We start from the raw sequence: 26,424 nt of genomic DNA, 5'->3' as shown, positions 1-26,424 counted from the left end.
GTCTTAACCCCTGCGCCACCAGGGAGGCCCTGGAGTTGTTCCTTTATGCTGTAGAGTCCTGTTGCCTCAAAAATTGCTAGGAGGAAAAAAAATAGAAAGACCCGAGAGAGTTTAGAATAGAAGACCAGAGTTGTCAATGGGTAAGTCTTTCCCATTGACCTGCTAGTTTGAGGCCCTGGTGTTATATAATGTTTTACCCTGGTGTGCTCTCAGCCCTCCCCTGTCCCATCACTGTAAACCCCACCCCTTCCTGTGAACCCTGTCCTGCCTCTCTCCAACCTAGCCCAGCCTGAAAAAAACTCCTTCTCTGGTCCCTCCAGAGATATCTGGGCGCAATCTCAATCTCCGGGAGCACTGACAGAACCCAAGCATATTTCCTCCAGTCTGGTCTTGCCACCGCCACCAGGATAGACATCTGTCATCTACCCCTCCTGTGCTCTGAGCAAAGTGGGCATGGAAAAGGGAAGGGAGTCTGGGTTTATTTCAGATCTGGGGTGCGGGGGAAGGGTCACTTCCGGGTCAGACTGGGAGTGGGGTGGGGGACGGTGACTCACAGATGATGGAGCCATCAGCTTCCCCAGGAGAGACCTGAGTCAGGGCAGCAACAGCCCACGGCTTACGATGAACTGCTTCTGCACTTTCCAACTTCTTTCTCTCAGACACACTCAGAGCAAAACCCCAACTTCCACAGGGTCTGGACTCAAACTCCTGGTATCACAGGTTGGGACGTTTTATATCACAAAGACCTCATTCAACCTAAGCCACCCAACAAGGCTCAAGTTAATTCATGGAAGTCAGAACTAACAATGGGGTGGGAAATGCAAGAGCTTTGGAGCCAGTTGGGATTGTGTTGGGATTCCAGGTCTGCCCCTTTCGTGCTGTTGATCTTGGCTTAATCACTCCACTCTGAGTATGGCTTTCCTAACCATACGATGAGGAGCTTAATTCCTTTAGTACTGGGTAGTGGGGAAGATTAAATGAGATAAAGGCAGTTTGAAGGTCAAGCCCAGGGTCTAGGGTCTAGCATATGCGAAGGAAACTATGTCAAGGCTCCCCACCTTGCTAGGGGGAAAGGATGTCCTGAGCTAATCCCATTCCGATTTTGTGGGCGCCACCCCCACTCCAGACTAAAGCCATCAGGACATTGGGAAAGACAAATCCCGTCACCACCAAAGGGAGGGTGGCTGGGACCTGAGGGTGGAGTTAAGCAGCCAGGTTGGGTATAAAAACCAAACACGTGGGCCTTGGGGGGCTCGCTGTCGCTCCCCTCCCTGCTTCACGGCTCCTGGCTTGCAGCTGGCTCTCAGAGTGCCATTTTGGGATTCCAGATCGGGGGATCGGGTAGGACGCATTTAAACCTTTGTCTCCCACTTTTCTCCCAGAGCTGTACATTTCCTCATTTGCCCTTCCCTTGTAAATAAACCTTTTATGAACCTTTCGCGTGTGCCTGCAGTAGAGCATTGGTAAGTCCTTTTAAGCGCGCGGGTGAGGACCCAAAGTCAGGCACCCCGTTTTGTATCAGGGCTGCTCTACAACAACCTCTCTCGCATCCTGTTGAAACCCATCACCCGTGGGTCCTGGTGGTCGGTGTTACACCTCTATCCTGAAAACTCTTCCTCCGGTTCTGAATCTTCACCCTCGGGCAAGCAGACCGGTGACAACAGGAGAGTGTCCTGCCCTCGCGCTTCACCCCGCTACCTCTCTGGTAAGCAGACCATGATTAGTAATCGTCGGTCACCAGCAAATCATTGCAACTGAGCAGGGAGGAAGAGAGAATACCAAAAAGGTGAGATCTGAGAGAGAAAACAGAGACACTTGGAGACACACAGGCGGGGTCAGAGAGAAGCTGAGATACACAAGTTCAAAAAAATCTAAGAGGAGACAGAGACAGCAGGCTAACGGAAGTTCCAAACGCTCCAGGAACTAGTTAGCTAGGTCCTTGGACAAGTCACTTCATCCTTCTAACCCATTCATTCCCTCTTCTGAAAGAGAGGGCTGGGCTGAGGACCTCCGAGGCCCTCCTCCTGGCTGGCCTTTCCAAAGCAGCTTCCAGACCTGAGGACTGAGCTGAAACAGCTCTAACCGAGAGAGAACCCCAAGTTCAGGGCCGAACAAGACCCCAGGAAGGAAGGACCAGGCAAAGGCAGGCATCCTGCGAGGGAAGGCAGAAGGTGTTGGGGCCACGGGGAGAGGACTTATAAGGGCAGAGAGAGCCAAGAGAGGAGGGATATTGGGGAGAGTAGAACAGCTAGCCAGAGAATGACTAAGGGGCTCCCGGTGTAAACAGGAGCAGAGAATGGGCAGGGAGAGGGCCTGTTTGAGTTGGCCAAGCCTGGGGGGTGTGGGAGGGGGAGGCGGGACTGGGGCAGGACGCTATGTCCCCTGTCCCCCACAAGACTCCCAGGAGAAGCTGAGTCACAGACCTCCCTCCCTGTACCCCTCCCTGCCCCCACCAGAAGCTCCCAAATCCTGGGAAAATCTGAAAAGCTTGTGCCTGGGCTGGAAAAGGAGAGCCCCAGGTCACACACATGTGCTCTGCTGTGTTTCCTGAGCAGGGAGCGCAAGCCTCTCCTCCCAGAGCGGGTCTCAGCCCTGGCCTGAATCCATTTCACCTAGAGGTCGCCTTTGCTGAGCTCAACATCCAGATTGGGAGGTTCCTGGGCTCCCCACCTAAGGAAAGGTCGGGCCTGCCTGAGAGCGTTAGGGGCCAGCACCCCCACAGGCTGACTGGCTGGCCTCTCCCTGGGGCCGCAGCTGGCTCTGGAGAGGGGCTCCAGAAACAGCTGGGTGACTCGGGGCAGGAAGCAGAGCCGCAGAGAGGAGGAGACTCCTGGCAAGGGAGCAGCACTGACTCTGGCCATTTTTTATTCTGAGTCCCCTAGGTCTGAGAGGGGTGTGTGTGGTGGCGGGGAGGGGGTGGCAGAGAGGAGCCTGGTTTGATTTGGGGGTGATTATTCTGAAAAGAAAGGGGGCCTGGAGGGAGAAGGCAGGAAGAGGGCTGGAAAGCAGAGGTTAGGAGAGACTCTAAGCCCCTCGGCCCCCCTCCCCTCCCCCCGACGAAGATAAAGACTAGAATCCTGAAAGGTGATCTCATCCCAGAGTCAGGGCTGGGGGAAGGGGGCGCGGGGGGTCACTGCCTTCCCGCTGCAACCACGAGGGCTCAACGGAGAGTGGGATCCTGGGGTCCAGCTCCCGGAGCCTAAAAACAAAAAAGCAAACAAAAAACCCTAAAGGCTGGGCCTCTTTACAAGACGGCACCAAGGCCCCACCCCCCAGTTCTCCAGGTCTGCGGGGAGCAGGTCAGGGTGGTGGGGAAGCCCCCGCGGCGCGCCCACCTCCCTGCCCTCCAGGCTGCCCTGCCAGGTGCTGCCAGGCGGGCGCGCGCGGGGGCTCCCCTGCCGGCCACCGGGGAGGGGAGGACCCGGGGCAGGAATCCCCTGCTGAGTCGCCCCAAACTCCTGAAGGCTCAATTCCAGCAGTGGGGGGGGAGGGGTGCAACTCTGGGGAGTCCTTCTGGGTCCTGGACCAGACCGGGCCGTCCCGGAGCAGCCGGCGGAAGCCGGGGCGCCCGCGGCCCCGGGAGGCGAGGGAATCCCAGCTGGCCCGGCGCCCGCGGAGTCTCCGTCCCGCGCCCCAGAACAGGCGAGGGCGACCCCACACACTCAGACAGGCCCCTCCGCGCGCAGAGGTGATTCCTTCCCTCATTAGGAAATTCTCCGCTCCCTTTTTCCGACTCCTTTTCCGAGCGTTTACGTTGCGCATCTGGAGGGAGGAGGGGGGCGGGGGGGCGGGAGGGGGAGCGCCCCAACCCGCCCAGTCCGGCCCAGTCCGGGCTAGCGGCCTCGGGCGCGGGCTGGGGAGCCGGCCCTGAAGAGGTGCGGCCCCCCCACGCCCCTTCGGGGTGGGGGGCGCGGGCTCGGCGCCCCGAGGGCCCGGGGTGCCCCCCCGCGCACCCCACCGGCGGGCGGGGGGAGGGCGCAGCGGCGAGGCTGCAAACTCCTCCCCGCGTTGAGTCATTCGCCTCCGGGAGGTTTAGGAAGCGCCGGGTCGGTGGCCCCGGGACAGGGAGGAGCGGCGCGATGGGGAGCCGCACGCCCGCGCCCCCGCTCCGCGCCGCGCCGCTCGGGGGCCCCCGGCGCCCCCCGCCGCTGCTGCCGCTGCTGCTGCTGCTGCTGCCGCCCCGGGCCGGGGGCTTCAACCTGGACGCCGAGGCCCCGGCGGTGCTGGCCGGGCCCCCCGGCTCCTTCTTCGGCTTCGCCGTGGAGTTCTACCGGCCCGGCGCCGACGGGTGAGCGCGGGGTGCGGGCGCGGGGTGCGGGCGCGGGCGGGGGCGCGGCCGAGCCCCGGGGCCCGCGGCGGGAGGCGGAGTCGGGGGCCGCGCCGGGGCCGGGGGCCGCGCCGCGGGGGGACAGCGGCCGGCGTGGCGGGGCCGGGCCGGGCCGGGCCGGGGGCGCCCCGCGCCGCGCGGGCCCCGACGCCAGCTGGACGCCGGGGAGTCTGGGCAGGGCAGGGCGGGAGGGGGCGAGGGAATGCGAAGCGGGGGACCCGCTGAGGTCTGTGAGCCCGGGGAGCCGAGACGGGTGGGGACGGGAGGGGCGCAGAGGCCAGGAAGGGTTTGGGGGCCGCTGGGGGACCCGGGACCCGTGAGGGCCATTGTGCTGAGAGGCAACGGGCCGAAGCCAGAATGGACTGTGCGTCAAGGTGGAGACTGAGGGGTGCGGAGGTTAAACGGGGGCCACCTCACCTTCCCCTCCCCCCTCAGCTCAGACTGGGGGAAGACCCGGGAGCAGGACCCGGCTGGCCCCCTCTCCGCGCCCCCCCAGGCTCCTGCCGCCGCCCCCAGCTCTGTTGAGATGGGGGCTTGGGGAGCCCCGGGACCCCGGCGCTCGGGGGCGCCGTGGCTGGGGGCGGGCTCAGCCCGGGGCGGGTGCTCGGGTGTCGGGAGGGGTGTGTGCGCGCGAGCGTGGAGGGGGGTGGGCGGCTTCCCTCTTCCTCCAGCTCTGGGAGGAAGAGAAAAGCTGATTTCCTGTGGCTCGTCGGCTGGAGCTGCGCTGAGACCGGGATTCTGGGGGCTGGGGTCGGAAGTTGGGGAGACACAGCCTCGGGGCTCCGGAGCCTCAGAACACAGGCCTGCAGGGAACTGGGGCTCAATCCTGGGTCCTCCTTCCCCTCAGCGGGGTGACAAGCAGACCTCAGCGCCTGGAAAATGGGCAGCCGAGGTCTTGGGGGAATCAGAGTCAGCTCCGAAGCAACTTTTTAAACAAGGGTGTTTGTTTAGTCGCGGGGGGCTGGGAAGTCAGAGGGGAAAGCGGCTGCTCCTGCACGGGCCAGGGACTCCCCACGCCAGGTTTCACAATAACCAGAGTAACTGTCTTTCTCCTGCATCTCTGGGGGCCGCGCCTCCCCTGCTCCCCCACCACCGCCCCAACCCCTAGAATCTCAGGGTCTGATTCTCCAGTCGCTGTCAGGGGTGAGCTGCTTTTACACGTGACACAGTGACCTGGTCTCTACTCAATTTCTTTAATTTTTGAAGAAAAGGGGCTGATCTAGCTTCATTCACTAGAGGAAGTGGGGCAAAATTCTCCTTTGTCTGAAGGACTTGGGGATGGGATAAAAGAAAGTTCGTTAGGCCCCAGCTGTTGGCTCCAGGCTATTCAAGGTCCCCACCCAACCCCCACCCCACCCCCCCTGGCCTCTTGCCCAAACCCCATTGCATCACCCTGGCCTGGAGCCTCTGCCAGGCAGGGCCTCCCCCAGGCCCCCTCAACTGCTCACCACAACCCTAATGGAGTGGAGTAGGGTAAAGAGGGAGGGTGGGCTCTGCCCCCACCTTAGGGCATCCATGTAATTGACTAGCTTTCAGCTTTCTTATCACCCACTCCCCCAGTGCACACGCATGCATGCACACACACACACGCACACAGGCACACAGACACACCTCCAGCCCCACCTCTAAAACATCTGTACTTTCACATACTTCGAGTTCCCTAGCTGTCCAGCCCGTGGCTCTCCTGCAGCTCCAAAGCCCTCTCCTCAAGCGGGACCCACCTTGTCCCCCTCTCCCTGCTCCTTCTGCTCAGGTCTCCTCCCAGGAGAACCCAGGTGTCCAGCTTGCACTCCACCCACTTTCATTTTCTCTTGACAACAAGCTCTGCAGTAGGGCTCTAAATAGTCCACCTGCCCCATGACCTCCCTGCCCCCACAGCTGGGCCTTCAACCTTGGAGCCTAGTCTTCTCATGAAAATCAGACACCTGATGTATGAGGCTGTTCTGAGAACTGAACACTAAAGGAGACCGTTTATAGGAAAGATACTGGTCCAGAGAGAGGATCGATACCAAGGACACACGGGGTGGTTATTTTCTGTTCCTCTCCTCCCTGAATACCACCTAGTTCTTTGTCTAAGTTTTCCCCATTTCTTACTTGCTTTTAGTGCTTGCCTGTAGCAGTGACAGTAATTAGAATCCCTCAGTCCTCGACCCTTCCTCATCAGTTTTTCATTGGCTCATTACAAAAATCCTTGCGTTAGGTAAAGAAAGCATAGTTTGTATACCATATGTATGCCAAAACCTCAGGAGCCATCGAAGTTGATTTAGAGGCCATTCAGAGGCACACCATCATTTTGTGGGTGGAGAACCCACCCCCTGGAGAGATGAGGTGACATTGCCCAGGGCACAGACTTGAATGGTGGACCAGCCACAGCCAGGTTCCTTATTCCCGCTAGTATTGCCATACACTGAGGCAACCCCTCCTCCCCAGCCAGCCAGACATAGTCCGTGAGAACGCTCTGGACACCCAGAACAAGGTATCCTCCACTGCTGACCAAGTAGGGCCTGGGCCCTGGTCCATCTTACTTTCCACCCCTGACCTTGTCAGGCCAACAGAGTCAAACAATAACCATGTATTGAACAGGAACTTGGTTAATCAGAAGCCTGGCTGGGGAGATAGTGGAGAGGCGAGCGGGGGACAACGGGCAGCAGGGTAGACCAGAACACTAATAATCACGATTCCCGACTGCTGGTCCTTAGGTTGAAAAGGATTCCGAATGACTTTGGACATGTTTCTTAACTTCTCTGGGACTAAGTTTTCCCATCTGCAAAATGAGGATGTAGGGGGCCTCCCTGGTGGTGCAAAGGATTAAGTCTCAGCACTGTGAAGCTGTCCGCAGCCACTGTAGCACGAGTTCGATCCCTGGCCAGGGAGCTACCCACATGGCGAGGCAGACCTCTCCTGTCTCGCCCGCTGCTCCCCTCAGCAGTGTCTTCGGTTTGTCAGCCTGTTCTGCTCTCCACGCTGTCTCTGGTGAATCCTCTCACCCCCCACACCTCTGGCCTGTACCCCAGTTCTTGTGTGCATAAATAAATAAATCTTAGGGGGAAAAATGACGACGTGGGACAAGGTCAGCAGTTTTTTTAATTGAAATGTTTTCTTTCCTTTTTTTTCCATTCCAATGCTATCTTACCAGGGCATTCTATATAAAACAGGGAAAAGAGATTGTTCTAAAAGACGGAGAGAGGGTCAGGACCAGACCAGCCTCCCTTACCCCACGGGGCAGCCCTAGGGGTCTACACACCAAAGTCTTCAAGCCAGCAGATGCTTTCTTGGGGACCTTCAGCCAGTTTGTCTCGCCAAGGACCAACTGTAGAATTTCAGGGTTCTGAAGCTCAAAAAAAAAAATTATGGCAGTTATTTTTTCCCAGGGACTCTGTTTCGAAAGTTTATCTGCTGACCTGCATTTAGTAGGGAATAATTAATTCCCTTTTTCTATTTTTTATCAACTCAAAGTTAGAACAAGACATCCAGAGCTGCCAATCAGAGCTTCTGACCAGCATGAGATAACCAGGTTCCCCCCAAGAGTTGATATAATTCCAGCCAAAAGTAAATACACTTGAGGTTTTAATTAGCCCAGGCTGCCTTATCAGGTAAATGCATGATTTCCGTCAGGCTTTCTGAAATATTGAAAATAGCCCAAGGACCCTCCATTGTTACCTTCTTGGACCCCAAAGAGGGCCCAAGGGCTGCACAATTTGGGAAGCAGGGACTAAGGGACAACCTGGATAAGCTGTGTGATGCGCCGCCCCTGAGCCAAGCGACTTGCTTGCTGTGAGGGAAGGCACCGTTGAACTGACACAGGGCAGCTGGGATGGAAGGGCCAGGCCCCTGGGGGGCAGGTCTGGGTCTGTGCCCCTCGCCTGCATGCAAGACCTCTGAATCCACCACACAACCAACAGTGCTGATGCCCCTGGTGCACAAGCTTTGTAAGGCCTCTCTCTTCCCAGCCCTGCCAAACTCCAAGATAATTCAAGGCACCCCAGGCAGGGCACGTTGGAGTAGGAGCAGGGTCCCTTGGCCTCAGCCCTGTGCTCTCCTGGAAACAGCGTATCAGAGCTCCAGGAAACTTCACCTGAGAAAGCAAAGGGGCACTCCCAAGTTCACCCTGAGCTAGTGTCTGACCCAGAACTCCCAGGGCCTGGTCCAGGGATCTTTTCCCTGCCTCCTGCACCACAGCAGCCCGCAGTACCAGCTCAGATCTCCAGGGCTGCCCTTGCCAAGGGAACTTGGCACTCCTCTCCCCCACCCAGCCCTGGGGCAACGCAACCTCTAGCCACCACCAATCCCACCCCCTGATTTGTCAGTTGGCAACTGACTTCAGAGTGGCCAACTCCCACTCCCCAGCTGGATGCAAAGCCTAAATGAGAGGCGTGGGGCCCGGTGGGTGGGTGGGAGACAAACGGAGAAGTGAGAGGTTGGAAACAGACAGGAAGCCACAGGCAGTAAACATTTCCTGTCCCCAGGGTAACTAAGGCTGGCACCCCACCCCCATCCCTCCAGGAGCTCAGCCCTGCAGGCCCCCTCCTCAGGAGCCTGCTTTCTCCCTCTTCTAGTCTCATCCGCTGTCCTTCCCAGACCACCCCTCACTCCTTACCTCGGTTCCCCTCGCCCGGCTCCCTCTGATGTTCCCATCCCCTATCCTTTTGTCACCCACCCCACCCCACCCCGATATTTTGTGTCCTCTACCATTATTCCCCATGCTTTCCCGGTGAGAGGCCAAGGAAAATACCCCCCAAAGAGCAGGGAAGAGTGGGTATTCCAAAAGCTGAAGGAGGAGAGAGGCCCAAGTTCTGAAATCAAGAGAGAATGAACCCAAAAACCAAAACAAAGAGCAAGCAGCCATGGGGCAGAGATCAAGAGGTAGCACCAGGGTTGCCTGGTGGCGCAGGGGTTAAAGACAGTGCCATCAAGCTACTGCCAGCCACTGCAGCATGAGTTCGATCCCCGGCTGGCCAGGGAGCAACCCACATGGCGCAGCAGACCTCTTCTGACTCGCCCGCTGCTCCCCTCAGCAGTGTGTTTCAGTAGATCTGCCTGTTCTGCTCCCCACTCTGTCTCTGGTGAGTCCTCTCACCACCACCACCCCCACCTCTGACTTATACCCCCTTTTCTTGCATGCATAAATAAATAACTCTTAACAACAACAAAAAGTAGTAGCACAAAAAGGCAGAAATGGGAGGAGATTATATGTCCCAAGGCCCGCAGGGACACCGGCCCAAGGTCTGGGTCTGGGGTCGACGGCAGCCGTGGCCCTGGATGCGGACCTCAGGGAGACCTGCGGGAGAAAGCCAAGAGGGCTGACAGCTGTGCAGAGGCCTTGAAGGCAAGGGCCCCAGGACTGGTACAGGCAGAGTTGAAGGCAGGGGATTGCCCAGGACCTAAACTCCCAATTCCTCCCCACTCCTCTGTTAGGTGGGGCCCGTCAGCCTTCTCATAGTCTCGTGGGGAACAGAGGCACCAAGCTCAGAACCAAGACCTCAGTAGAAGAGGATCTGAATTGAGACTTGTGGGAGTGGCGGTGGGTTCCGGGGTGGAGATTGAGACCAGCCAGCAGTCATGGCAGGAGGTCCGCAGCAGGCCCAGGGTGAGGGCAGGCCCAGGCCCAAGGGAACAAGCTGTTTTCACCACCCTCCGGCTCCTCTCCCGGCTTCTTCTGCCCGATTTCCAAGACTCACATTTTCCTCCTACACGCCCCGGGGCTGGGCAGCCGGACGCCTGGGTCTTGGCCCAGGGAAGGACTTTGGCTCGGGACAGACAGGGACAGGCTAGGTGAGCGGGTAGGGGACTGTGCGGCCATCGGGAGGACGGAGGAGCAGGCCTCTGGACCCCCCCAGCCCCTCTCCCTGAGCCCAGCCCTGACTCTGGTTCCCCTCTCTACAACAACTGGGGGCCCTAGGAGAAGGGGAGCCTGCTGCAAGAGGAGAGGGCTTGTTAGTGACAGCGGCACATGGGGACCGCCTGACTCCAGCCCGGTGCCTCCGGCATCCGTGGCATCCTCTGAGATATAAATACAACCAGGGGGCATCCACCCCGCCCCCAGCCAGCCCCACGCCGAGGCCTGGGTCCTGTGGGCCTGGCCTGGGAGAGGGGCCTGGAGCCGCCCTGAATGCCCCTCCTGCCCCCCACAGGGTCAGCGTGCTGGTGGGAGCGCCCAAGGCCAACACGAGCCAGCCGGGCGTGCTGCAGGGGGGCGCTGTCTACCTCTGTCCCTGGGGCACCAGCCCGGCACAGTGCACCCCCATTGAATTTGACAGCAAAGGTGAGCCCTGGGGTCCCGGGAAGCGGGGGGGGGGGGGGGGGGGGGCCTGCCGGTCCGGGGCGCGCGCCCCTCGACTCTCGGGGCTCCTGCTGCAGCGAGCGCGGCCCCCGTGGCACTCGCGCCGCGTTCCCGGCCCGGCTCCGGCCAAGCAGGGCGGGCATGATTCAGAAACATGTGGCTCTCATTTCCCCTGAATCACCCACAATTCAGGGAGGCCAGGGCAGGAACAGACAAAGACGGGGAGAGTCACACGGAGATTTGATTCTTGCCACCGAGCCCCGACGGGGCGTGCGCCCGGGGCTGCTGGGGCTGCGCGGGCCCGGGGGCGGGGGGCGGGGGCGGGCGCCCGCGGGGACCCCAAGGTCACTAGATGCAGGCGCAGACGGGGCAGCTGCCGGGGCGGGAGACGAGCTGTAACTCCCAACCCCACAGACCTCGCTGTGTTGTAAGCACTTCGGGAAGTTCCTGACTGCAGGAAGTAGTATCACCCCCATTCTGTAGGTGAAGAAATGGTTAAGGAACTTGTCCAAGGTCACACTGCTGGCAAGTGGTGGGCAGAGGACATGAACTTGAGCATGTGACTGCAGACAGAGAGAGGGGTGAGACGAGGACAGAAAGGGGAGCATGCAAGGGTGGACACTGTGGCCTTCTGGGGAGCCGGAGGAGAAGACCCTGAGCAGCCTGGCCCCAGGGGGGCAGAGAGGGGCTGGGAAAGAGCCCACAGTCTGGTGCAGTGAGAGAAATGGAGACAGAAGGGGCAGACCCCGGGTGTGAGCAAGCGGTGGACCGGGCGCCCTTGGAGAGACAGGCCCAGGGACAGAGAATGCACCCTAGGGCACCGCCCTGTTCCCCACTGTCTTCCTGGCAGCACCCCACCTCCAGCGCCCTATTCCTGCTGGGTGAGGAGGCAGGGAGACCAGGGGAACACTGCGCAGAGACCCCAGATTCTGTGTGCGGGTGTGCATTAGGGAAGGGCTGAGCCAGCCTGCACAGAGCAGACTCCAGAGACCCTCCCCGCTCCTCCCGCAGTCCTGGGCCCAGCTCCCAAGGTCTTAGGTGCCCCCAGGCTGAGGTGGGGCCTGCTCTAGGGCATAACCCCTCTGTGTCCTCTCCCAAGGCTCCCGCATCCTGGAGTCCTCGCTGTCCAGCTCCGAGGGGGAGGAGCCGGTGGAGTACAAGTCCCTGCAGTGGTTCGGGGCAACGGTTCGAGCCCATGGCTCCTCCATCTTGGTGAGGGGCCCCAGGCTCTGTGGTGGGGGGTTAGGGGGGGGCCCAGGCCCGGGGGAGGGAGGAGAGAGCCCTGTTGGACCCAAGCTGAAGCCCCCACTCCTGGCCCAGGCCTGTGCTCCGCTGTACAGCTGGCGCACGGAGAAGGACCCGCTGAACGACCCGGTGGGCACCTGCTACCTCTCCACGGACAACTTCACCCGCATCCTGGAGTATGCGCCTTGCCGCTCAGGTAGGGCCCGTGCCGTGTCTGCCTTCTCCTGTGCGTCTCTGGTGCGCTCAGAGCCCCACGCCCCGGCACCGCATTAGCCTTTCTGCTCACGGGTCCGCAGCCTTTTCCTGGCTCCCCAAGCCCCTCTCCCCCGCGGGCCCACCGAGTGGTGCTCCCTCCCACCACCCTCTCCCCCACAGATTTCAGCTGGGCAGCAGGACAGGGCTACTGCCAAGGGGGCTTCAGCGCTGAGTTCACCAAGGTGAGAGGGGAAGTGGCTGTGGGCGGGGGTGCAGGGGACTCGAGACCAGGTGCTGGACTCACATCTTCCTCCCCGCTACCCCCCAGACTGGGCGTGTGGTTCTGGGAGGCCCAGGAAGCTATTTCTGGCAAGGTAAGTCCTTCCTCCACCGCCCTGCAGTGTCCTGGCTGGGCCCTCGGCCTCCCACCCCAGCTCCTGCTCTGGGATCACCATCTGCCCTCCCCCGACCCTGCTCCGATTCTTCTCTCCCTTTCTGGAGACTCGCCTGTCTTCTTGGACCACCTTCCCTTCCATGAACCACATTTCTGAATTTCTGACATCCCATCCAGTCAGCCCTAATGCCGCCCCACCACCCCACCCCTGGCCACCTCCATCCGCCCCATCCTCATGCCCTCCCCAGGCCAGATCCTGTCCGCCACCCAGGAGCAGATTGCAGACTCCTACTACCCCGAGTACCTGATCAACCTGGTGCAGGGGCAGCTGCAGACTCGCCAGGCCAGTTCCATCTATGATGACAGCTACCTGGGTGAGGAGCAAGGGGGGAGGCACCGGCAGCCGGAGCAGCGCAGGACCCTTGTCCCTGCTCACCCCATGTGTGTGTGCCGCCCCCCCTCGGCATCCCCAGCCCCTCTGCCTCCCTCGCCGTGGGCAGGCTGTGAAGGCCCAGTCCCGGTGGGCGAGGGAGGGAGGCCAGGGCAGAGGGGTTCACAGCAGGAACCCTAATATCCACCCCCCACCCCTCCCTCCAGGATACTCTGTGGCCGTGGGCGAATTCAGTGGCGATGACACAGAAGGTGAGTGTGTCCACACGCCGGGGTCAAGGGAGGGGGCGGAGGGAGAACCAGGAGCTGAGACCTGGAACCGAGACACCGTTCTTGGTCGACTCTTCATCCCCACCCCAACCCACAACTCTCTCTTCTCTTCACAGACTTTGTGGCCGGGGTGCCCAAAGGGAACCTCACTTACGGTTATGTAAGCCCCCCCACCCCCACCCCACCCCCTCCCCGCCGCCCTTCATCACAGAGAACCTTGTATGGTAGCGTGTGAGGGTTCAAAAGCAGGGTGGGACGGGGCGCTGGGGTCAGAGCTGGGTTCAAATTCAGGTACTTTTTCTGGGTGTGTCACTGTGTCATTTCTTTACACCCCACTTCGTTCGGTAAAAGCCCCAGGCCCGCTTAACCTCATTCTTCTCTGTAGAATGGGATAATAATAGTTCTGACCTCCAAGGCTCTTGCAGGATGAGATGAGATAATGCATGTGAAAGTACTTGGGGACTGTTAGGCAACTACCCTGTAGCTGTTATTATTAGACCTTGACCAGGGCTTTGAAAAGGATCCAGATAAGGATGCCGCTGCAGTTTGGCTAATTAGCAGCACTTATTGAAGCAAGGTAAGAGATAAGATGAATAAGACATCACGCTCCATCTCGGAAGGTGCCTCTCATTAAGGGTGTAAAAGGAGACACCCCACGGGTCTGATCTAAGGTGGAGCCGCTCTTCACCGCTCCTCTGTGCTTCGGGCACTGTCTCCTCATGGCCTCTGTTCTGTGCAACAAGCTTATGGGGGTAGATACTGTCACCCACGTTTTATACATAAGGAACTGGGCCTCCCCGGTGGCACAGTGGTTGAGCGCTGGGTTGCGAAGCTGCCTGTGGCCTCTGCGGCACCGGTTCGATCCCCGGCTGCTCCCCGGCCACCGGAGGAGGGTCCCGCGCAGACCTCTCCTGCCGCCCGCTGCTCCCCTCAGCAGTGGACTTCGGTCCTTCTGCCTGCTCTGCTCCCCGCTCTGGCTCTGGTGAATTCTCTCACCCTCCCGTGCTTCTGACTGTACCCAGTGCTTGTATAAACAAAACAAACAAACAAATAAATAAATAACATGCCTCTATAAAAAAAATATATATATATATCTACATAAGGAACTGAGGCTTTCAGGGGCCACGCAAGTTGTTTAAGATCACCCGGGTGATGACTGCAAAGGGATTTCCAATCAGATCTTTCTTCTTCCAAAGACATCAGTCTTTTTTTTTTTTAAAGATTTATTTTTATTTATGTGTGCATATAAGAGCTGGGGTGCAGGCCAGAGGTGCAGGGGGTGAGAGAATTCACCAGAGACAGAGTGGGGAGCAGAACAGGTGGCTCTACTGAAATCCACTGCTGAGGGGAGTAGTGGGGAGACAGGAGAGGTCTGCCGCGCCATGTGGGTAGCTCCTTGGCCAGGCCGAACTCACAGTGGCTGCCAATAGCTTGACAGTGCTGAGACTTAACCCCTTGCGCCACCAGGGAGGCCCGGTCTTCCTGCACTGTGATAAATGTTCGAAGAGCAGTTGAGGCCATCTAGCAATTTAGGGGAAGGAATAACCTTTCCACTGTGGGGCTGGATCAGAGGAGGCTCTGGGAAGGATCGGTGAAGGTGAAGGCCGAGTCTCCTAGTGGGGACATGAGAAAAGGTCCTGAAGTAAACGGCGATAAACGCAGTGCCCAGAGCGGCAGGCTCGCGGGCTGACAGAGGCTGCAGAGGATAAGAAAAGGTTGAGCCAAAGGTCGGGGCCAGATTCCCCAGGGCCTCAGAGGACCAACCAGGAAGTTGAGACATTGAACAGTGGTTGCTGGGGAGCCAGGGGTGTCCTTCTAGGCTCCCCTCAGTCCATTTGCTGGGGCAGGGGAAGGGAGGCCGAGGGCATGCCCAAGGCTGGAGTTGGCCAAGGGACGGCCAGCTCCAGGAGTAGCACCCAAGTAACAGTAGCCCGCGTGGGAAGCCGGCGGAGCAGGGAGCCAGCGGCTGGGCGGTGGGCGCACTGCTGAGAGAGAACACGGGGTGCTGCCAGTGTGGCCGGAGGATGAGCATGACCGGGCTCCGGGCACGCATCCGGTCGTGCAGCTGATAATTATCGAGTGTTTCTGCTCCCCAGCAACTACTTTAGATTCTGGGGGGGAAACAAAGAACAAGGTCCGGTTCCTGCCCCCACTAATCTTCACCCTGGTGTGTTGAGATGGGCAGCGGCCAGATAAGTTCATCTGCCAGTAGCTGGTGAGTGATAAAACTAGTGACGTTGCCTTGGGATGGAGACACGCAGTGGAGAGAGGGGAGCACAGTGGAGAGAGGGGAGCGTGAAGGCAAAGCCCGGGAGATTTGGGGGCAAGTGGTCCCCAGAGAGTGCCTACCCCTAGGATCCTCTGCCCCTCTCCCCTGCGTCCCCGGGTGGTCTGGGAGTCCGGGATCGACCATATCTCCTCATCCCCAGGTCACCATCCTTAATGGCTCAGACATCCGATCCCTCTACAACTTCTCAGGGGAACAGGTGAGCACTCTGCACCCTGGCGTGGCCCTCTGCCAGCCAAGCCCCAGCCCCGACCCAGTCAGCTCAGCAGCCCAAATTCTCAGCTCCCCGGACTGTCTAACCTCCCTCTTGTGAGTCTCTGATCAGCCCTGTTGGTCCTGCCTGTTGACCCCCTCGTTCTGACCCTGTGCTCCCCCCCAGATGGCCTCCTACTTTGGCTATGCAGTGGCTGCCACGGACGTCAATGGGGACGGGTGAGTAGTGAGAAAGGACTCGCACCATGATCCCTTCCCAGACCAGGGGGGAAGAGTAGGGGCGAGACAGGAAAAGGAAGGAAAGCTCTTTCCAGGCTTTTTTTCTGGGTCCTGCTCATTCATGCGTTTACTTTCCATGAGCAAGGGAAGAGCTGACAGCCCCACTCCAGGAGACCTCAGGTCGTGGGCGGGAGCTTGGGCTGCAGGATGCCAGGGTGTCCCGCTCCTGCTCTGGGATTGGGCAGGGGCGGAGCGAGACCAGGCCTCAGGGTGTCTGGGTTTCCCTGCCCCCCAGGCTGGATGACTTGCTGGTGGGGGCACCCCTGCTCATGGCGCGGACAGCCGACGGGCGGCCGCAGGAGGTCGGCAGAGTCTACATCTACCTGCAGCACCCGGCGGGCATGGAGCCCACACCCACCCTCACCCTCACTGGCCATGATGAGTTTGGCCGTTTTGGCAGCTCCTTGACCCCCCTGGGGGACCTAGACCAGGATGGCTACAATGGTGAGAACCAAGGAGCGGAGGAGCAACCAGGGGCCTGGGTCAGACGGGGTTGGGGGAGGCGAGGATGCCCAGACTGATGGTGACCCCCAAGCGTATGCTTAGACCTTCGACCCAATGCCTGAGCCTTGGGGTTTGAACAAATGACAATCCTGGGGACTCTGGGTGACGGATCTGGGCCCCAGGGGCGGTGGTAGAAATTCAGACTCTGGAATTCCTGGCCTGCTGACTGCTGTGCGCTGTGTTCTTGCAGATGTGGCCATCGGGGCTCCCTTTGGAGGGGAGACCCAGCAGGGAGTTGTGTTTGTGTTCCCCGGGAGCCCCGGAGGGCTGGGCTCTAAGCCTTCCCAGGTCCTGCTGCCCCTGTGGGCCCCTGGCCACAGCCCCGACTTCTTTGGCTCTGCCCTTCGAGGAGGCCGCGACTTGGACGGCAACGGATATCCTGGTGAGTTAGGTGCCCTGGGGAGCTGTGCACTGGGCCCCTTTCACCTTCGAGGCCCCTTTCACCTTGGAATTCCCAGATTCCAGGGTCCAGACCCTCACCAGCCCGCCCTCCCTGTCTGCTGAGCTCCTGGGTGCGGTGCTGAGACGTCGCCAGCAGGTGGCGGTGTCCTCTCACTGCCGCCGCCTTGCCCTGAAACCAGAAGGGGCTTTAGGAAGGGTCCTGATTTGGGGCTTGCCTCAGGGGTAGTTTCTTGACTTCTTGCAGATCTGATTGTGGGGTCCTTTGGCGTGGATAAGGCTGTGATGTACAGGTATGAACTCCCGGTGGGGGCAGCCAGGGAAGTGGAAACTGGGATAGTTCCCAATGGGGCTGAAGTTGGGAAAACCTGAGGCTTGGGCCTCAGCTTTCTGTGCCCAAGTTCTGAGTTCTGTTAACCCTACACCCACTCTTGGCAGGGGTCGCCCCATCGTGTCTGCCAGTGCCTCCCTCACCATCTTCCCAGCCATGTTCAACCCAGAGGAGCGCAGCTGCAGTTTGGAGGGGAACCCCGTGGCCTGGTGAGCTGAGCCCAGATTGCAGGGCCAAGTCTGGGGTACCGCAGCCTGTGCTGGGGGAGCGTCGGGGGACCAGGTCTGCCTTAGGAAGGGAACTGAGGAGGGTGTCCTAGTCTGGGTCTGTCTGGGAGGCAGGTGGAAGACAGGACGCTTGCTCCGGTTGGAATCACCAACTTTCTTCTTGGTCTTCCTCTAGCATCAACCTCAGTTTCTGCCTCAACGCTTCTGGAAAACACGTTCCTGACTCCATTGGTGAGGGAACTATCTGGATTTCCCAGGCACTGGGACAGAGGGTGGAGGGGCTGGGGACCTCTGTTGCCTCTGAATAAATCAGGAGGGACAGACAGTCTCCCCTTAACGTACATCCTGGCTGCAGGCTTCACGGTGGAGCTGCAGTTGGACTGGCAGAAGCAGAAAGGTGGGGTACGGCGGGCACTGTTCCTGGCCTCCAGACAGCCCACCCTGATCCAGACCCTGCTCATCCAGAATGGGGCCCGGGAGGACTGCAGAGAGATGAAGATCTACCTCAGGGTATGGCCTGGCAGGGAACAGACTGCACTGGGGCGGGGGATACCCACGCAGAACTGCAGGCCCCTCCTGAGGGAAGGAGACCAGGAAATGCTAGTGAAGGGCTTGGGGCTCTGGGGGGCCAAGGTAGGGGTCCTCCTGTGGGAGGAGCGGGGAACCAAGCCGCCAGGGCCTCTGAAACAGCGAGCCCCGTCCACCCGGGACGCGTGGAGTCTCGCAGACTCTGAGCAGATGCAGGGAGCCGTGAGTGGCTGAGGAGCAGGGCACCGAGCCCCCGTGTCTGTCGACTCCTGACCCATCTCCTGGTCCTAGAACGAGTCAGAGTTCCGGGACAAACTCTCCCCGATTCACATCGCCCTCAACTTCTCCCTGGACCCCCAAGCTCCCGTGGACAGCCACGGCCTCCAGCCAGTCCTACATTACCAGAGCAAGAGCCGCATAGAGGACAAGGTGAGGACGTGGGGGTCAGGGGGGGCCGGGCCCCTGCGGCAGGGCCCGCCTGAGGGTGGGGAGCCTACAGCCCAGGGGGGCTAACTCCCCCTCTCACGGCTGCCCTGCTTCCCAGGCTCAGATCCTGCTGGACTGTGGCGAGGACAACATCTGCGTGCCGGACCTGCAGCTGGAAGTGTTTGGGTAAGTGAGGCTGACGTCCAGCTGGGGGTTCCGGATACCGGAGTCCCATCGCAGGCCATATGGGTCTTGGGAGCATCTGGCACCTAGAAAAGCAGAGCAAGGATGTGCTAGCCAGCTGTGTGGCCTCAGGGAGTGACTTGGTTCTCGGAGCTTCACCTGAACAGCAGTGAATCCCAGCTTCTGCTCCCCTAGCTTTCTGGAAGCATTAAAGGAAGCGTCGAGCCTAATGTGTGTCATTATAGTTGGAACTCTGTCAGTGGGGTCTGTTATTATTTCTTATTGCTTTAAAGATTTATTTATTTATGCATGCAAGAACTGGGGTACAGGCCAGAGGTGCGGGGGTGAGAGGATTCACCAGAGACAGAGTGGGGCACAGAACAGGCGGATCCACTGAAATCCACTGCTGAGGGGAGCAGCGGGGAGACAGGAGAGGTCTGCTGCGCCCTGTGGGTAGCTCCCTGGCCGGGGATCGAACTCGTGCTGCAGAGGCTGCCGATGGCTTGATAGTGCTGAGACTTACCCCCTGCGCCACCAGGGAGGCCCTCTGTTATTATTTCTTTATGATGACTATGACGGTCCATTGTTCTGTTTGGGGGTTGATTCCCCTACACCCTTATGCTGTGCACCCCTCCAGGGAGCAGAACCGCGTGTACCTAGGTGACAAGAATTCCCTGAACCTAACTTTCCACGCCCAGAACGTGGGTGAGGGCGGCGCCTACGAGGCTGAGCTTCGAGTGACAGCTCCTCCAGAGGCTGAGTACTCGGGGCTCGTCAGACATCCAGGGGTGAGAGGGCACCCTGGACTGGGCTTGGGAGGGAGCCCCTCGAGGACACCAAGCCCTTACCTGGGCATGCGCCTCCTCCAGAATTTCTCCAGCCTGAGCTGTGACTACTTTGCCGTGAACCAGAGCCGCCTGCTGGTGTGTGACCTGGGCAACCCCATGAAGGCAGGAGCCAATGTAAGTCTGGGCAGGAGAGAGGACCGTGACTAGCCTGGCCAGAGCAGGGCTGTGGGACTGGGCCGGAGGGTGCAAATTGGGGTGAGACAAATGCCCAGTGTAGCTGTGTAACAGCCCCCCTTCTCCCTGCCTGCCCCTCAGCTCTGGGGTGGCCTTCGGTTCACAGTCCCTCATCTCCGGGACTCCAAGAAAACCATCCAGTTTGACTTCCAGATCCTCAGGTAGGGAGTGGCTGAGCTGGGGTCTGGCTGAGAGGGCGGGACAGCAGGGGCGAAGCCTCCCCCCTGAGTTTTCATTGGCTGGTCTTCAGCGCCACCTGCTTCCCTCCCCACAGCAAGAATCTCAACAATTCGCAGAGTGACGTGGTTTCCTTCCGGCTCTCAGTGGAGGCTCAGGCCCAGGTCTCCCTCAACGGGTCAGTGTGGGTGCCTGGACAAAATGGGGCCCTTCTGGCAGGGGAGACAGATTTCCAGGAAAGGATGCTATGGGGTCTCTAAACCGCCTTCCTCCTAGTGTCTCCAAGCCTGAGGCAGTGCTGTTCCCCGTGAGCGACTGGCATCCCCGAGACCAGCCCCAGGAGGAGGGGGACGTGGGCCCTGCCGTCCACCATGTCTACGAGGTGAGGGGGACAGAGGCTGGGCCCCAGGTGGGAATGAACGGGGAGCAGGATTTGCTAGTAGGAATTACAGATGGCTGGGACCAGGGTGGGGGGGCTGAGAAAAAGAGGGGGCGGAGGGAGTGGCCTGCAAAGGCCTGGGCTGGGAGGTGTGAGCCACAGGCCAACGGGGTGACCTGGGAAGGAAGGTGGAGCCGCCATCCAAAGTGTTGACTGGGGGCCTCTTGTCTCTGCTCCCTGGTTCCCTCCTTCACTCCTGAGGGAGGAGACTCCCCGCTGGGCAGAGGGGCTGTGGTGACCAGGGTTTCGCGGGCACAGTCGCCCCCTTCTCCTGGTGATGGCTGTGCTCTCCCCTCTGCAGCTCATCAACCAGGGCCCTAGCTCCATCAGCCGGGGCGTGCTGAAGCTCAGCTGCCCCCTCGCCCTGGAAGACCAGCAGCTCCTCTACGTGACCAGGGTCACGGGGCTCAGCAACTGCACCGCCAGCCACCCCCCCAACCTGCAGGGTCTGAAGGTGAGGCTGACCGGGGGAGCGGGCAGGTTCTGAGGCGCAAGCCTGAGAGGGTGGGGAGGTCCCTGGAGGCCTGGAAGAGCCAGTGAGGATGTGCCCGAGCTGGGAGGGAGGCCACTGGAAGGGGTCCCGGTCCCAGGAGGGAAGAAGATTCTTATATACTTGAAATATTCTTCTATACTGAAATCTCCTCCTCTCTCTTCTCCCCCTGGCGCTCACATGGGGCCCAGCTCTACGCCACCTCCTCTGGGGAGCCTTCTTCAGACCCGTTCCCCTGAGTCCCAATGCCTGTTTTGTTTTTCCTAAGATTTACTTTATTTAGTTATGCATACAAGAACTGGGGTGTAGGCCAGAGGTGCCGGGGGTTGGAGACTCGCCAGAGACAGAGTGGGGAGCAGAACAGGCAGACTGACCGAAGTACACTGCTGAGGGGAGCAGCCAGGAGACAGGAGAGGTCTGCTGCGCCATGTGGGTCAGCTCCCTGGTCGGGGATCGAGTTCATGCCACAGTGGCTGCCAATAGCTTCATAGTGCTGAGACTGAACCCCTTGGGCCACCAGGGAGGCCCCCTAATTATTTATTCCACGTAAACCCCAAGGACCAAGTTTAATTCGTTCCCATTTTTCAATGCCGAGCTTGGTGCCGTGGCGCAGGAGGTGGCGAGCTGGATGGATGAAAGGATCCACGCTCTGGAATACTCCGAGCCCCGGCGTAGATGACTTAGATGCTGCATTGAGGAGGGAGAGGCAGCTAAGGGTCTCTTTCCTCTTGCAGTTGGATCCAGAGGCTTCTCAGCACCACCAGCTGCAACGCCGGGAGGCTCCGCACCGGGGCCCTGCCCCCGCCGGGCCCAAGATCCTGGTGAGCGGCGCTGGGCGGCGTGTAAACCTTGAGGGTGCAAGCCCTGACCGGATTGGGTTCTCAGAGCCACCAGAGAAGCAAAACTGTGGATTCAAGACTTTTTTCCTTCCCAGAAATGCCCGGAAGCCAAGTGTTTCACGCTGCGCTGTGAGCTGGGGCCGCTGCACCGGCAGGAAAGCCGCAGTCTGCAACTGCATTTTCGAGTCTGGGCCAAAACCTTCCTGCATGTGAGGACACCTTCCCTCAGCCCTGACCTCCGACCCTGCCTGGCTGACCCTCTGTTTCCCCACACCCTAGCACGGCCTTTGGGAATGAGAGCCGGGCGCGCCAGCTCCCCTCCCTCCCCTTGTGTAGACAGGGCTGTGAGTCTCCGGCACCACCTAGTGGCCGCACTGGAGTGACAGCCTCTCTTTCCTGGACCGTTCAGAGAAGGAGAGTTTGGAGGGCCCTGGGTGTGCAAGCAGGATAGAACAACAGAGACGGAAGAGGCAGGCAGGCAGGCGCAGGAACAGTAAAAGGAGCCCTTCACTGAGCGTATGCAACCAGCCAGCCATTGTCTCGGGTGCTTGACCCACGTTAATGACTCAAAAAAATATTGTTGAACAAGCAGTCATCTAATTATGCAATAGTCCATTCTACTTATTTAATCATACATTTATTACCTTTTATAAGGAACGTGGAGATTCAGGGGGGAATGAGTCCAAAATTGGGAAAGATTATGACCTGTTCCAGAACATGGGGGCCCCCATGTCCTCTAGCTCCCCCAAGAGGGGCTGCCCTGAACACCTTTCCCTCCCCCGCAGCGAGAGCACCAGACGTTTAACCTGCAGTGTGAAGCTGTGTATGAGGCCCTGAAGATGCCCTACCGAATCCTGCCGCGGCAGCTTCCTCGAAAGGAACTTCAGGTAAGTTCAGGACCAGAGGTCTGGGCCACGGAAGACAGGACTCAGAACCAGGCCTGACCCTAGGACAGGGACCGGGTGGGACTGGCCTTATCGCTGTAACTAATATTACTCAGCATCTGTGCCAGGTGCTGGGCATAGAATGGTAAGCAAGCGGGACAGGGTGTCTTCGCTCCAGCAGTGTTCATCTCCCAATGGCAGCGACAGGGGCGCAACAGGTGTGAGGGTGTTCATGGGACACATCACAGGTGCACTTGAACACTACCTTTCACAGCCAGGAAGGGCTTTCTGGAAGAGGCGATGTTTAAGCTCTAGCCTGATGATATAATAAATAGGAACTACTAGACTAACCAATCAGGAAAGGAATCCTCTCTGCTGAGAGGGCATTAGCAGGTGCAAAGCCCCAAAAGTCAGAGACAATAATGCACATTATTGGAACTTAACTTTTGAAGTTCAGAATTCTCTTAGCACAAAATGGAAGATGAGATTAGGCCTGGGTTCAACAGCAAATAGAAACCAAGTACAGGGTGGAAGAACTAATGGATTTTCAGTGACCATTCCTGACTTGCTCCCCAGGTGGCCACGGCTGTGCAGTGGATCAAGGCAGAGGGCAGCCAGGGTGTCCCGCTGTGGATCATTATCCTAGCCGTCCTCTTCGGTCTCCTGCTCCTCGGTCTGCTCATCTACATTCTCTACAAGGTCAGCCACATCCTATCCAGGACCGGGCCAGCCTGTCCTCGGGCTGTCCCCCAACCCAATATAGTCCCGAGTATCTATTTCCAGGCCAGTTTTGTAGGCATGTGCCCCTATCTGTGCCCTGGCCTCATGCCTCCCATCTTGACCCTGCCTCTGGGATCCTTCCCTTCATTCTATAGCCCTGGCTTAGAAAGTCTCTTGACTCAGAAACTTACAGGCTTGCCTATACTTGCAAATCACTATTACCTGCAGGTTGCAAATATGTAGCATCTATGCTGTCTCTTCCTCCAAGGTGACAGCCATCACTAATTGACCATACCCTAGCAGTGGCCTCAGAATCCTTCTCAAGAGGCAGCTGCTGCTAAGCAATCCAACTTGGCTTGGGTTCAAACCTATTTGCCATCCCTGGCAAAGTGAGGGCATTTCTATGGCACTGATGAAAAACCCCCATAGACCTAAGCAGCCCAGCGTTAGCCGTCCTCGCCCACTGGACCTCCTGGAGAGGTCTTCTGCCAGAGGGAGGCTGGGAGCATTGAATCCTCTTCATTTCATCTTGGAATAAGATCTGGAGAGAAGAGGGAGCCAGTGTATCTAAACTCTCCCCCCCCCTTCCCCCTCATTAGCTCGGATTCTTCAAACGCTCCCTCCCATACGGCACCGCCATGGAAAAAGCTCAGCTCAAGCCTCCAGCCACCTCTGATGCCTGACTCCTCCCAATCCCAGAATCCCAGTCCTGAAGGCCCAGTCCCCCACACCCTCAGTCTACTGAAAGGGAGGGGGCTGGGTGCTTCCTGAAGGTGCTGAGGGCCAGGGAGAAATTTCTCCCCAGCCCAGAGACATACTTGAAGGGCCAGAGCCGGGGAGGTGAGGAGCTGGGGACCCCTCCCCCCATGCACTGTGAAGGACCCTTGTTTACACATGCCCTCCTCATGAATGGGGGAACTCAGATCCAGGGACAGAGGCCACAGCCTCCTGCAGCCTTTGCATTTTGGAGAGAGTTTCCTAAAAACAACTTGGAACCATAACTGGGAAATCCAGCCCCAGTTCTCTGGGCCAGATGTGTCACCGGGACTTCCTGTTCAGCTCCAGCCTGCAAAGATTTGTCCCTAGCCTTGCCAGAGATCCACACAAAGCCCCTAGCGAAGAACCTGAACCCTGGGGAGTGAGATCTGGCAGCTCTGGACAGCCCCCACCCTGGCGGGCCAACAAGGAACACTAACGACGGACGGTGCCCCACGCCGAGCTCAGGAGAGAATCCCCAACAAGGATCGATGCTGGCCCAGAACCAACTCGAAGGGGAACCAGAACTCTAATGGGGCCAGACTGAACCTGGGACCTACGAGTGAACCCCCAGATGCAAACTTTGTAACTTAACCAGCCGTGTCCAGGACTACATTGAGTTTGCTCCAGAAGACCTGGGCCTGGAGGCCCAACCCACACCTGACTCGGGAGGAATCAGAAATTGCCCAGGACCCTGAAGAGACCATGATGGCAACATTTCTGGAACCTCAGCCTGGCCAGACACAGGCCCTCCCAGTTCCCTGGAGTAAGGGGAGTGCTCTGTCCCGGGCCTGCAGGATTTAGGTTCTGCCCACCAGCTGCACTGATGCTGCCCCTCCTCTTCCTGTCCACCCCTCCCCTCACCTCAGCTCGGGACACCCGGGACTTATTTAAACTCTGTTGCAAGTGCAATAAACCCGGCCCGGCGCCCCTACTGACCAGAGCTGGAATCTGTGTCTTATCCCACTCTTTTTTTCCCCAAGATTTATTTATTTATTTATGCACACAAGAACTGGGGTACAGGCCAGAGGTGCGGGGGTGAGCAGATTCACCAGAGACAGAGTGGGGATCAGAACAGGCAGAACAACCAAAGTACACTGCTGAGGGGAGCAATGGGCCAGACAGGTGAGGTCTGCTGTGCCATGCAGATAGCTCTCTGGCCAGGGACCTAACGTGTGCTGCAGAGGCTGCGGACAGCTTCACGGTGCTGTGCTTAACCCTTGCGCCACCAGGGAGGCCCTTATCCCACTCTTTAAACCCATCCTGAAACCACATGGCGTGGTGGATTGGAAATGGCTTTCTCACAGCTTCTTCCCACCGGGAGCCAGGAGTATGACCCCCCAGGATCAGTGTTTGCATTCCCTTCTGCTCAGTGATAGAGCCCCTGGAGGAGAGAAGGGGGACTTGCCTACTGCGAGCCTGTCACCCGGCCCCCACCCAACACCTTCGGGGCAGGGAAAGGAATCCCTTCTCTGCAGACTTGAGGATTAGGCAAGAATAAGGAAAGGGAGGTCCAAGTAGGAGGCGCTGGTCCGGAAGGCTGCTCTGGCTTTCCCTAAGTCAGGATAATGGACGATGTCCCAGTGGTGACACCACAGAACTAAGTCAGGAGAAAGTCAGGTTTTGTTTTGCTTTTGTTGCATCTTGTATGCGGGTGGCAGAAGGGGTGTTAAATGCTTTCCGTGGTTCTCTCATTGAATGTCGCTCAGCAATCCTGTGAAATAGGCGCTGTCAACCACCACCAAGAGGGGAAATTAAGGCCCGGGGGGTGGTAACTCTCCCGAGGTCACGTGGTGACTGCCCAGCCTTGACTGTGAAAGTTCTCGTTCTTAAACCACACGCCATAGGGTTTGGGTCTTTGGTGAGAAATAAAGGCGAAGAGGCCCCTAGAGTCGCCTCCACAGCTGCCCTTGCCTGCAGCCAGAGGAAGGAGGAGGTTGTGGGAGCTGCTTGCAAGGGTCAGGGTCAGAGGCAGAGGCCCCGAGCTCCCGTCTCACCTGCTAGGCCCAAAGCAGCCTGCAGAGGGCAGCAGTCGCGGACTGAGGGGAATTTGGGGAAGGGAGCGCATGAGATCCACCTTCTGCCCTTCCCCTACCACCAGGGCTAGTCTGATGGACAGAACCCACGAATGAAGAGGGGCTGGCAAGACCGATAAGGCAAAGAGCAGGATTCCCCAGTTGGCAGCTGTGGCAAAACACGGCATTGGGAATCTCAAGGAAGGAAAATCCCATCGCCCCCCCTTGGGGGAGGGGCAGGACTGGCATCAGCCAAACTCCAGGCGCCAGATCTGAGGTTTCTCACTCGTCTGTGAGAAGGAAATGAGGAAGGGAAAGTGGGCTGTGAGCCTCGGGCTGGTGACCGGGGTGTGTCTCTGGAGCGTGCCTGTACCTCTGAGTCTCCGAAGAGGGACACCGCCCCTCCCGAGGATGCACAGCACAAGGAAGGGGTTCCTGGGGCTCAGAAATGCCACAGATGCGACCTAGCGCCAGCCTCTCTGTCCCTGAGCCGTAATTCTCAGACTCCAGTCCGTTTCCCTCTCAAATCTCCCAGCCCCTGCAGACTAAAAGTCTGCCTCCCGTCTTGAGACCTGAGTGGTCCAGGGGGACAGGAGGGTGGGGA

The 26,424-nt window shown here is 58.9% G+C and overlaps 1 protein-coding gene across 1 annotated transcript; it reads left to right on the top strand.

The window, feature by feature from the left end:
* The first annotated feature begins 4,064 nt into the window (after positions 1-4,064).
* ITGA5 (integrin subunit alpha 5) lies at positions 4,065-25,753 on the top strand. The gene is made up of 30 exons (XM_037514911.2): positions 4,065-4,288; positions 10,459-10,589; positions 11,707-11,819; positions 11,928-12,048; positions 12,228-12,289; positions 12,376-12,421; positions 12,690-12,815; positions 13,039-13,083; positions 13,218-13,261; positions 15,531-15,587; positions 15,768-15,820; positions 16,116-16,324; positions 16,575-16,766; positions 17,031-17,076; positions 17,222-17,323; positions 17,517-17,572; positions 17,697-17,851; positions 18,161-18,298; positions 18,414-18,481; positions 19,116-19,266; positions 19,348-19,440; positions 19,582-19,661; positions 19,775-19,855; positions 19,954-20,059; positions 20,418-20,570; positions 21,341-21,427; positions 21,541-21,654; positions 22,231-22,332; positions 22,906-23,028; positions 23,649-25,753. Exons 1-30 carry the CDS (start codon positions 4,080-4,082, stop codon positions 23,730-23,732), a joined length of 3,147 nt encoding a protein of 1,048 aa, XP_037370808.1. The 5' UTR covers positions 4,065-4,079; the 3' UTR covers positions 23,733-25,753.
* Positions 25,754-26,424: the final 671 nt, after the last annotated feature.

The sequence above is a fragment of the Talpa occidentalis genome, unplaced genomic scaffold (genome assembly GCF_014898055.3).
Source record: "Talpa occidentalis isolate TD23 unplaced genomic scaffold, MPIMG_talOcc4v2.1 talOcc4.16, whole genome shotgun sequence".
Lineage (NCBI taxonomy): Eukaryota > Metazoa > Chordata > Mammalia > Eulipotyphla > Talpidae > Talpa > Talpa occidentalis.
Note: the sequence above shows the minus strand (reverse complement) of the source record. Positions and strands in the feature narration are given on the sequence as shown.